This window comes from Thermobia domestica, chromosome 7, assembly GCF_964235325.1.
Source record: "Thermobia domestica chromosome 7, izTheDome1.hap1.1, whole genome shotgun sequence".
Lineage (NCBI taxonomy): Eukaryota > Metazoa > Arthropoda > Insecta > Zygentoma > Lepismatidae > Thermobia > Thermobia domestica.
The window spans coordinates 186,956,929-186,969,746 of record NC_137460.1 but is presented as its reverse complement, the minus strand read 5'-3'; the positions used below and the strand labels follow the sequence as shown (position 1 = coordinate 186,969,746).

Below are 12,818 nucleotides of genomic sequence, written 5' to 3'. Positions count from 1 at the left end.
AATAAAATAAAGGAAAAGATAAAAATGATGCAATTGTTTAACATTTCTAATCACTCCATTAATTATTTTAATTATATTATGATTATTCTAAAAGTTACAATTTCTTGAAATTAAAAAAATCCTATCATATTCAAAAGATCACATGCACACAAACACAGATTTCTTTTTTACATAAAACATTTGATTTCACTACACTTTTATAGATTGCACCAAAAACGCATTTCGTTTACACTGTTATTTAAAAATTGTTATTCTTCATTTAAATGCCTTTTAAACACATGTCTACTTCATTAATATCCACCAAATGTTATTTGTTTTTCCCCACGAATGGGTTGTTTATATATGATCTAACATTTCATCTTAAATTTGATCAATTAATTGGTCTTTACACTTGCATTTCTAATTTTCGTCTCTCATCAATTTCAATACCAGTAATATGCACAAAATATCGATGCTCATTGAATGTATTTTACTCTGTTCATCAACACATGTATGTAGACTAGCCAATCCTCAACAAGTTAAAACGGGCGAATTCGGATTCCACACGCGCCATTTTGATTATGATCTATCATGACCATTTTTTTATTAATGCAAACAATTTCAATATTTACTACAATTTAATCTTCTAACAAATTTTTAGTGTAATAGTGGATATAGCTACTAATTCTGCCTCGTAATAATTTTAACATTTTATAGTGTAATAGTGGATATAGCAACTACGGCTGCCTCGTATATATTACATTTCTAATATTTTAATAAATTTTATTATTGATTTTGGATCTAGTATGGCAACATTGAAGTTTGTTTCAGTGTGCAATTCGTTCTTCATTTCTTTAAATGTAAATATACTCTTGCACTTTACTCAAGTATGTTTCTCATATTTAAATTTCAATTCGTCATTAGATGATATTGGAATAAAGTGAAACTGTGATTAATAGATAAATTAAGTCAATGACTCATTGCCAGCTAAAAGCACTGTGTAATATCATCACAGACTGAAGGATGAACAGAAAATTTATAAGAATTCCATGTTTACACTTTAAACGGCATGTACATGGGAGGAAATTCAGTGATTTACGTAAGTTTTATAAATATAGTTGTTGATGAAAGGGAAAATGAAGAGTTAATGTGTAATAGTAAATTTTACGGCATTACTCGAGCAGACGGTTCTACCTTTTTTTTATTTTTTACATTCTCTGGTTAGGTTAGAGCTTTTAATTTCTTTTAACAGAGCCTGCACGAAATGTGAAGCTCCATTACTACTTGTAGATCGACTTTAGGAGGGATCAGTATATATACAGTGTGGACGTATAGCATAAAAACTGCAGTGCATAAAACACAAACCAGCTTGTATTGGGTGGCCCCTGAAAAGCACAATGTATCCGAGTCAGGGCAGGAGCGCTTCTGGGCGGCTCGAACGGCAGCGAGGAGACGCGTCCGTAGGGAGCAGGCGCTTCAGCGACTGGGGTATACGCATAAACGTGGTATTATTTATTGGGTAGGACCGTCTGTTCGTGTGAACCCAATTTTACATTAGCGTTGTGAGTCTGTATCCTTATGCAAAAGGTAACGTTGTAACCAAATCGTCCTTTATGTGCATGTCCACTCTCGCTAACATACCTGATCCAGCGGATCCATGCCCGCCCGGTCTTCAATGGGATCTTGAGCTTTACCCTCCCTTGCACCGCACAGCATGTAAAAGTGGCTCGTGCTGCGCTTCAGCCTTGACTCGGTTAGATAACATTCATGCATAATAGTGGCCGTCTAGCACAAGTTGATGTGTTTTAAGTGAATTTGGGTTTTATTCACTGCAGTTTTGTGCACTATGTGCACATGTTATAGTTATACTCAGTGCTCCTAAATTTAGTCTGCAGCAATTAATGGAATTCCTCCCTTTAACACTTTCTATGCTGGTGATAGTTCATTTCCTTCTAAGAGTAGTTCATATTCCTTAAATATAGGTATCCCCTTGTTTGGCAACCTAGTAATTATAAGAAAGAAATATTTTTGTATGCGTTTTGTAATGTTGATGTCCCAGGAACAAGTATTTGATAGGGGGCTCCACACACAATACACCATTTAAATGTTTATTTACATAATACTGTAGTAGGGTGTTGTTTATAGTGTTAGTTGGAAACTGAGAAGATAAGAATTCATTGTTTCCGGTATTTCTGAGTAGTGCGTAGTTCGCAACATTTGACAGTTGAAAGGTATCAATTTTGCGCAGGAATACAATACAGATGATTACGTATCTAGTGACGAGTAAGGAAGCATGAACATTAGTAGTATTTGTGGTTAAAAATTAAAAATATACAATAAAAATGAAAAAGATACATATTAAAATAGCAATAAATTAATGGAAATACAACGTTGAAAGCAGACTTTTGTGGGTCTAATCCGGAGCCGCCATCTGAAGAATTGCAGAACCCTGCTCTAATTGAACTTATATTTAATACCATTAGTGTTTGCCCCCTTTCTGTGAAATACATGGCCACCATACCTAATCACAGAACTATACCAACTACAAACCAACTTGAAAAATTCTTGTACAGCAACACTATTTTCTGTGGCAAAACATCAATTGGCGATGCTAATATAAAATAATAGCATTTATACAGATGTACCAGTTTGTAATTTGTAGAGGTACAATTGTAACATTATTTTATTATTTTATTGGAAAATGTTTTTTAAAAATGTCTTCAAATATTCCACTTTTTGAAGAATATATTTATTCACCCTTCTTAGAATAAAAGGGCTACTTTTAAAAGAGAAAGGCAGATGTCCCGTTGTGGACACAAACCTACGTGCCCAGGATAAAAATGAAAAGTGATACAAGTACAGTGAAAAACCGTATATTAGGTTAGATTTTTCTACCTTAGTTCGTTTATCTTACGACTCGCTTGAAGATCTATTCTTTGCTTGGTCACTAGGCTAGATACGACACAGCTGGTATTTCACTGAGTATACGAGGAACAAGGCAGATATTGAGAATGAAGGAATCTTTGTGAGTACAAAAACTTTACATCCCATAAAAAGGTGCAACATTGTATTTACGGTAAGAGAATAGTTATGTCTAAAGCCCGGATTTTTATGTAAAAACATATTTTTTTATGTCCAAACACGCACATGCCCAAAACAAACTTTTTTAACCCAATTAAGAGTCTGCAAGTGTAAATTACAAATTTCATTTCACATAAAAGTACGTACGTATTTTCTGAAAGAGTTATGTGAATAAATATTTTACACATTTTTGTTATAAATACATATTTTTAATCATTTTTCCGTTGTTTTATTCTAAATTTCACAATGATTCTTTCTTTTGCTCGAAAGAAATTAACATCGGGAAAAGAATATGCTACATAGATCTATCCATCGTATTTAGAAGCAATTTCCCACGTTTAGAAACAGCGTCGTCATAAATTCTGCTTATCAGCGCTGGAGTAACTTGTGCCAACCAAACAAAGAGCTTCTAAAGAAGAACTTTGTACTTTGAAGCCAAAACTGAAGGGAGGAGGAGTGACCGTAGGTGAAGAGAAAATAATCATAGGCGCAGCACTGGTAGCTTTTAAAAAAAACTTTCAGTTACGAATCACGTAACAATTGTCAGGCTGTTCGATGAATCTTTGCACATTTTTGTGGCCGAATGGTGTGAAATACGACAATGTTTTGCTTTTTCTGACTGATGGTGCTCCTTATACGAGGAAAGCTGGTAAAGCTCTTTCCGTATGCTACCCTAACATGATTCACATGACGTGTCGTACACGCCCTACATTGATTGTGTGAAAAAATCCGAACCCTTTATCCGAAAGTGGACAAGTTAGTGTCAAATGGGAAAACATTTTCGTAAAACAAACTAGAATTGAGCTTTTTAAAGGAACAAATCCCGATCTTTCACTTCCTACAACACCCATAATCACGCGGTGGGATACCTGGCTTAATGCAGTACTATATTATGCGGATCATTTTGAAGCATTTGTACGTGTAGTAACTAAACTAAACCCAGACGATAGTTCATCCTTTTAGTAAGGGGCAATAGCTTGAAATGTGACTTGGCTTTCATATCTCCCAATTTCGGTTTCTTGACTCACTCTATAAAGAAACTAGAAACTACGGGCGATTTATTGAGTATTTCGGGTAAAGGAGTAGAGTGCGTTGAAAGAAAGCTGAATGTTCTTTCTGCTTCGAAAGCTGAAGTCGTAAGAAAAATAATTTAAGGATTTGTTTGAGAAAAACATTGGATAAAACCCATGTATAATATCTGAAGTATGGAAAGGCCAAAACACAGTGAAGTTGGTGTGAATATTCGTGGTATACCCTTTTTCAAATACGGTATGCTAGGTTAACATCGTGTAATGTAGAACGTTCCTTTTCTCAATATAAGGTATTATTCCGTGACAATAGGCATGACTTTACGATGGACAATTTGGAAAAGACGTTAGTTATTCACTGTAATGTCCATGGAATTTCGACAGCTGATGAATAGGAGCTATTGGTAAGTACCAGTATTTGTTTTTCTTATGTTGGGCGTTTTCCCATACTTTTCTTTGTTATTTTTTGTTAACTATTTTTTAATTTTTAGTAATTTCTAGGAAATATTTTTTTCGTTTTTTAGCACATAAAAATAAATATTATACAGCTTTTTAACACATAAAAATCCGGGCCCTAGTTATGTCCAATAACAGGATATTTTCGTATGTCACACAGTAAGATTTGATTTTATAATTTCTTACTGTAGTTTTAATTGACAAGAATGTAAATTTGTTTAATTCGTTATATATCAGAAAATTAATATATAATATTAATATTATTATATAAATTTAATGTTATTAATATTAATTATTTTAATAATTTTATTATACTGCTGTTTATTTTATTTTATTATAACAAAAACTATATGGACACCAGCATAGAGGATAGTCTTAAGCCTTAACCCGACAAATGGAGTACCTGTGGGAAAATATTGGCTAGTAATACATGAAAAAAGAACATTATTCAGATTAGTTACAGTTATTATTAGTGTATCAAATTTCATCAAAATTTAAGAAAGTAAGGTAGAATTTGTGTAAAAATTGTGTTGATTTGACATGGAATGACTCGGCTTAAGAAAAGAAAAAAGAGGATAATATATTTCGGCTTGGAAGGCACAGCAGGCAGATGTAATATATTTGAAAGAGTGCATTTACCATCTGCCATTTCCTTTATTAAAACTGAAGTTTATTAGTTTTAGCTGATATAGGAATGCATTAGTCCTTGATTTGGTTTAAATATATTGATATAAGATAATCAGAACAGGAATAATAATGCCATAGTTTTATATACTCATTGAGGTTTCAATAGTTCAAATACGTGCTTATTTATCAAACATATTTCCATGTGATCACAACTTGTAGCATGGGATAATCTGTTACCTAAATAAAAAAAAATGGTATTTTTTGTATGAGTAATGCTGCTTACTCACGCAAAACAGCAGTTTTAAAAAATAATAATGTTATTGATGTCATTTTTCGTATATAAGATACTACCTAGATTTCTAAGAATTTCCCTGTAGAGAATTTACTTTAAATTTTAATTTCCACTCTTATCTTCAAGATATATCACCTCGGATTTGTGTGCAACGATTCCAGTAATTTTCCTATTATGGAATTCAGCTGGCTGTAGCTTATTCAAAAACCCTTGCGGTTTCGCTTGAATCTCATCTATGGAATTAAAACGCCAACCGTTCAATTAAAATATCACTTTAGCAAAGAGGTAGACATCGGAAGGGAAGTTGGGCGAGTAGAGTGGGGGATAGTCTTTTTTAACCTGAATTCGATGGTCTCATTGATCGTCGTTCAAAAGACGATGAGCAAACTTGGCTACAATTTCTCATGGTCATCTCATCCACTAAAATACGTTGACATGTTCCGTATGACAGTCCAACTCTATTACAAATATGGATTGTCTAACTAACTAACTAACTAACTAACTCTATGGCCTATGGAACCCGGAGGTTCAGTGCCGCGTTCACAAAAGCTCTCCACTGACTTCTATCCTTAGCTAATTGCATCCAGTTTCTACTTTGTATTCCTATCTCTGCGAGATCCATCTTAATATTGTCCTCCCATCTGCGCCTAGGTCTTCCTAATGGTCGTTTTCCTATGGGTCTACCAGTCAAGACTTTGAAAGCGTTTCTACTTTCTTCCATTCTAGCTACATGACCTGCCCACCTAAGCCTCCTAGACTTGACGACCCTAACAATGTTGGGTAAACCGTATAAACTATGTAGTTCCTCGTTATGAAGCTTCCGCCATTCCCCATTCTCGTTCCTCTTGGGTCCGAATATTCTTCTCAGGATCCTGTTCTCAAATACTTTCAGTCTATGTTCTTCCCTCAGAGTAAGCGACCATGTTTCGCAACCATACAGAACAACAGGCATGATTATCGTTTTATATATTTTAAGCTTCAAATTCCTCGACAGAATTCGCGACGACAAGAGATTTTGAACCGAATAGTAACACGAATTCCCTGCTTTTAGTCGACATTTAATTTCTTCGTGAATATGATTTTCGTCTGTTAATATTGATCCTAAATATTTGAAAGTATCTACTTTATCAAAAGCATTATTTAATATTTTAACGCATCCACAATTTGCCGTATTACGGTCCCGACGCACTTCCATGTATTTAGTTTTATCTGCATTTACTTCTAAACCCATGTCCCTGCAAGCGTTTAATAAGATCTCTGCATTTATTTCTACTACTGTTCTCCTATCATCCCCTATTAAATTTACATCATCAGCATATGCCATAACCTGGTGAATGCCGTTCAACTCTAGGCCCTGGTTGCTATCTTTGATTTTCCTTATGGCGTATTCCAGCACAAAGTTAAATAATAATGGCGACATAATAATAATAATGGATTGTCTATCTTCTGTAATTAGGGATCACTACACACATTTCTGCGATTGTTTCCGCGGTAGGTGTACGGTCGAAGGAATGCCGTATCGAACAGTGGCACAATGGGTGAAATTGTTTCGGGAAGGGAGGAAACTCGCTCGGGAGACAAACAAACATAAAATTAAGTTTTATTATTATTATTATTATTATTATTATTATTATTATTATTATTATTATTATTATTATTATTATACTGGAGGTTGATCACTGATGAAATGTGCGTAAATTAGCCGTGTACGTAGTTTTAAGCCACAAAACAGTGTTCCACATCCTACATAACTTTCTTGGATTTTACAAAAAAAGCAGTGTGGCGGATACCCCATCAAGGCACCGAGATGTGAAAATAACAATTCTATACAAATGCACTGGATTTGCTGCATGTTATGAGAAGGAAAGTGGCAACTTCTTTTGGCGCGTCGTCACTATTGATGAAATCTGGGATCGCTCGTATGAACCGTGCTTGAAGCAGCAATCCAGTGCGCTGAAACATCCTGGAGCACAAAGTGGTGGTGGAAAGATTATGCTCCTAATGTACGTTGTGGCATACGACATTATGGGGAAATCCAGGGTCATTCCATATGTCACTGTAGATTACTGCAATTTCTTTCGATATCATTTCAACTGCCAACAGCATTTGCTGACAGCGACGCCCATCATCTTGGATGACAATGCTAGCTGTTACATAACAAATGCTATACAAAATCTGCGAAACTAACAGTATGAAGTCCTGGGACGTAACTGTATTTCCTGGATAAGGGTCTGTGCGATTACTATCTCTTTGCTAAGAGGAAAAAGCACTTCATGAAAAGCATTAGATACAAGAGAAGCTATCAGCGGTGCCAAACATTGATAAAATGGACATGCTGACGGTATACGGCGCTTTTCACGAAAGGTCGTAGATATGGTGGAGGATTACAATGAAGCCTTGTAGCTACTATTTACTTTGCTGATAAAGGCAGGTAAGTATTGTGCTAGTTTGGAGCTACTTCTTATGCAGTTCTTCTATTATAGAGTTTCCAGACCTTGTAGGCTGTTGCTGGCGCTATTTCATTCCGTAATGTATGGTCACATAGATTTCCAACACATTATTTATGGCGTTCTCAATCAACAGTCTTTTAATTCTTAATTTAAATTGATAGCCATTTGCCCAGTGATGATGGGTTAGCACCAAAATTGTTTATGTATTCCCGCACTATCCGTTCGAATATACATCATTTGTAGGAGTGTAAATAAAATATTTCAAATAGTGACACATAATTATTCATTATTACAATATTATTTCTGTTGACAATAAATACAATGTAAATCCATTCTATAATAAATACTTGACCCTGATGACATTCTAGCTCATTTAAGAAATTAAAATATACTAAAAAGCATATTTTGCTTTTAGTCTTACTATTGCTATTACTATTTCAAAGGTCATCATGTGGGAGCTCTTGTTAAAAGGAAAAAGCTTCAATTTTGTACTCTTATTGAATTGTTTCTATTTTGTATTACTGTCAAACTATATGAAAATGAGCTCTTATTAAGAACTTTTATTTTATTTTTATTTACTTTTTTATTTTCAGGTAAGGCAGCACACTTTCCGTCAGTATATAACCCTAAAGAAGTCCAAAATGATTGGTACGAATTATGGGAAAAACAAGGACATTTCAAGCCGAGTATTAACGATCGGCATGAAACATTTAGTATGATATTGCCTCCTCCTAATATAACGGGCACTCTGCATTTAGGACATGCATTGACATGTACTATTCAAGATGCTTTAGTGAAATGGTAAATAGATACTATAAGTTATCAATTGTACTCTTAACCTTGAATGTTCAGCAGATAGGGTCAAGAAATAACATCTGATTGTAAGGAAAAAAAAAAAGATTTTATATTGCATATACATATATATATATATACAGAGTGTTGATTAATTCGTGTGTCAATTTCATTTGTTCACTGTGCAAAAGTGGTATGAGGCAAAGCCGTGGAATTTGGCGTAACTTTAGACGAAGGACATAAGTTTTGTTTCGCCATAGAAGCATTTCACTTGTACTGAAGGTTGAAGAGATATAGGGTCAAAGATCAAATTTCGATTTTTTCCTTATGGGATTTCAATGTTAAATTCTGAAAGAGCCTGAAAAAACGTAAATCGAAGTGATAACAAAGAAAAAGCTGAATGTTATGATTCTACGTCGCAGGCCACGCAATATGCGTCAATCAAGTGTCAATATCAGAGGTCACTGTCAGATCAAGGTCACAGGTCATCTTGAAAACCCATTTGAATACTCTGAAAACAACGCAATGTCCGTACCTCATCATGTCAAATGGGTTCTCAAGATGACCTGTGACCTTGATCTGACAGTGACCTCTGACCATGACACTTAATTGACGCATAATTAGTTGGCTTGCGACAGAATCATACCATACAGCTTTTTCTTTGTTATCACACCGATTTACGTTTTTTCAGGCTCTTTCAGAATTTAACATTGGAATCCCATAAGGAAAAAATCGAAATTTGATCTTTGACCCTATATCTCTTCAATCTTCAGTACAAGTGACATGCTTCTATGGCGAAACAAAACTTATGTCCTTCGTCTAAAGTTACACCAAATTCCACGGCTTTACCTCATACCACTTTTGCACAGTGAACAAATGAAATTGACACACGAATTAACCAACACTCTGTATATATATATATGTAACTTTCAATCAACATCTTGCCGGCTTTTTAAAATTTCTTTTTTCATTTCCATACACTATTAATAAATGTAAAATGCACAAGAAGCTATTATTAAAATGTTTCATTCAATTGATTTAGTTTTACTAAAAAAAGGCTTTATTCTAAACATAAATGTCATTGGAAAAAAAAAGTGTGAAGGTCAAAGAAACGTGTAAAACCATCTATGCATGATCTGTAGCTTTAGGAAATAACTCCAGAATAATGGCTTATGATAGAATACTCACTTCTTCTGCATGGAATCCCTGGTTCGATCCCATCCATGTGAGGTTGTGGTGAACAACATCGTGCCTGTGGGTTTTCTCGTAGTCTTCCGTTTCCTCCAACATTCGAATGCTACAAATTGTTTTATAATCATTCACTTCCATTAATCAATCTTCTGCCCTAGCCTAGAGGACATAAGTGTGGACGTTAAAGATTTTATTTCATTTTCAGGTCTTAGTACCTAGGTATATGCGATATGCATAACGGAGTATCAGAGGAAGAATTTTAAATACGTTAGTTCTTGACAATAATAACTCTAAGACATTTTGTAAAAGGAGAGGTTTTAAGGCAACACATTATGCAACAGATAGGGTTGCATACTGAAATGTACAACTTTTGGTAGATGTTTACGTATGAAATATAAGTGTACAATACTTACAGAGCGTATTCAAAAGAGGGTCGAACCTTTTGAACAAGTAGCCAACCAGCACGCCCAACGAGCTATTAGTACCGAGCACACGTATTGATAGGTTTTGAATACGAACTGCCATTTGCTCCGTTTTCTGTGAGTATTAGTTCTCGAACTATGTTTCCAGAAGTGAGCACATACATAAGCTGTCTGTCACATTGATAAATAAGTTGCAATGAAAGAACTTGAATAACGTGGATGTACAAGCGAACCTACGTTGTTTTAGCTTTGCTTTCTTGAATCCGGGATAATGAAGTGAGATATAAACTGTTCAATGTGAACCATGAAATTTGTGACTACTTTTAAACCGTGTATTTAGTAACTTAATCGCGTAAACTATTAAACAATTCAGATCGTACGAAGCTAAATATTTGATGGCTGTATCAAAGCAGTAATAGTCGAAGACCGTAGTTGTTCACGTTTAATTTAAGACCTTATTGTTCGATAAATATTTCGCGAATCTTCTGTCACTATCAAACGTAAACAAACAGAAGTAATTTTTCTCGATTAGACGCGGCTGGCTGCAGCTAAATCAAAGTCCATTAAATTGCCGACGTTTAGACGATGAAATAAAATTCAACTTCAGAAATGAATGAAAATGAAATGTTTCAGTTTAACGTTCCACGATTATGCTCTTTAGGCTAAGGAAGACGGATGATTAAGGCAGGGAATGATGATGGAAAAATTGGTGGAATGAAATGGGAGAACCACGAAAAAACTCACGGACACGATGTTGTCTACTGCAAACTTACATGGCGGGGTATCGAACCAGGGACCACACACCAGAGGTAAGTGCTCTACCACTGAGTCACCATGCCCCCTCCAACTTCAAAAATACCCGTATGATACAGAGATTGAAGAATGTGTTAGTACTGTATGTATATAATTATAATTTAAAAATGCAACGTTCCAAAGGAATGAAAACTTGCCTTTTAAAAATAGCTCTTCCACTGACTTTTTTTTTACTGGAAAAATGTTCATTCTTTTTCTTTAAAATTTTAAGTATAAAACAAGTTTTTTGTACTCTTTTTTTTTCTATTTTAATAATAATAGGAATAATTGTATTCTAAAAGGGAAAAGTTTCAAACATTCCAAGAACTAAGGCAAATGAACTATTCTACAGAAGAAAATGACAATAATTTGTAATTTAGGATCGTATACAACTGCTAGTATAAGATTCAAAGATAAATATCGCTTAGGTAAAAGAATTCATGTAAGTTTTGAATAAGATAATGTGTACATATACAGATTATAATGCATCTATAATTGGCATAAATTTCTCTGCATCCATACCATTTCCGCATCAGGAGTAAAGAAAATTTATTTCCCGAATTAGACTTCACCTTCTTACATTCCTAGTTTGCAGGATATTAATATGCAACGATATAATAATATAATAAACAATCTCTGCATGTTTTGCTTCTTTGTAATCATTTCATGATAAAGGCTTCGAAGTGTCTGTTTGCATATTGTAGTATCCTGTCAAATCTTTTGTGCACTCCTATATTATAATGATAAATAAATTTTATACGTAATATATTTGTGATTCTTTTCTCTTTGGTGCAGTATCATTCAGTATCTGTTAATTCAGAATTATATATAGTGTATAATGTTAACAACCAGAAATTTATTTCATACACATACGTAAATAAGGTTCTTATTCCATAAGTACTGATTCATTTCCAATAAAATTCTGTATAAGTTGAGTTATAAGTCTTAACTTTACAATAGTTCTATAACTCAAACAACAAGCATGTGTATACACCGTGATTCACCGTAAGTACAAAGTCAAACTGGCCCAAAAAGTGGTGTAGCAAGCGGATTGTTTAACATGGAGGTCGCCACTCCATCAGTTTTTAGTGGCGGTGACGATGAGTTCTCAATAACGTCTGATAAGTGAACGTGAACTGGGCATAACGCCGCGATAGCAACCTAAAGCATTTGTCATGGGAACCACAGGTTATAAAAATGTCGGAGATCAGGCAAGATCCGGTCACCACAGAGTAACAAATTCTGAGGACATGCGACACGCCATTGAGAAAAATCAATCTACCAGCAGAGGACGATTGTCAAACCAACTCGACATAGCCCAGTCTACCATAGTACGTCGCTTTCACGAACTCGGTTGCCACATTGTGTCACATGAGTTGACCTCAGTTCAGATCCAGAGGTGTGTGCCGACAGCTGCTGCAAAATCTGCGTGATGAGGATTTCCTGAAACTGTTTGCCACATCTGATGAAAAGTAAGTATTTTTGTGAAGTCCAAATGCGCAAAAACAGTGGTTGAGCAAGAACCGGTCTTCAAACGACCGTTTCGAGTATAAAGTCCTGCTTTGTGTGGTGGAATTACAAGGGGTGACTTACCTCAAGTTCATTACTTACGGCCGTACCATCAATGCCGACCTTTATTCCGAACAATTGGAGCGACTGTATGCTGCACTACGCCATAAATTTTCTTTCCTTGGTAAATCGAAAACGC

The 12,818-nt window shown here is 34.9% G+C and overlaps 1 protein-coding gene across 3 annotated transcripts in view; it reads left to right on the top strand.

Annotated features, from left to right (window-relative positions):
* The first annotated feature begins 823 nt into the window (after positions 1-823).
* LOC145690619 (valine--tRNA ligase-like) overlaps positions 824-12,818 on the top strand; it is a 104,265-nt gene continuing 92,270 nt past the window's right edge. Inside the window, exons 1-3 of one of the 3 annotated variants that reach the window (XM_081765683.1) lie at positions 824-1,078; positions 2,931-3,004; positions 8,507-8,714. In XM_081765683.1, the coding sequence (XP_081621809.1) occupies positions 8,629-8,714 (86 nt within the window). In that variant the 5' untranslated portion in view covers positions 824-1,078; positions 2,931-3,004; positions 8,507-8,628. The remainder of the gene's footprint in view (positions 1,079-2,930; positions 3,005-8,506; positions 8,715-12,818) is intronic. The other 2 variants (XM_081765682.1, XM_081765684.1) reach the window with 2 other exon arrangements.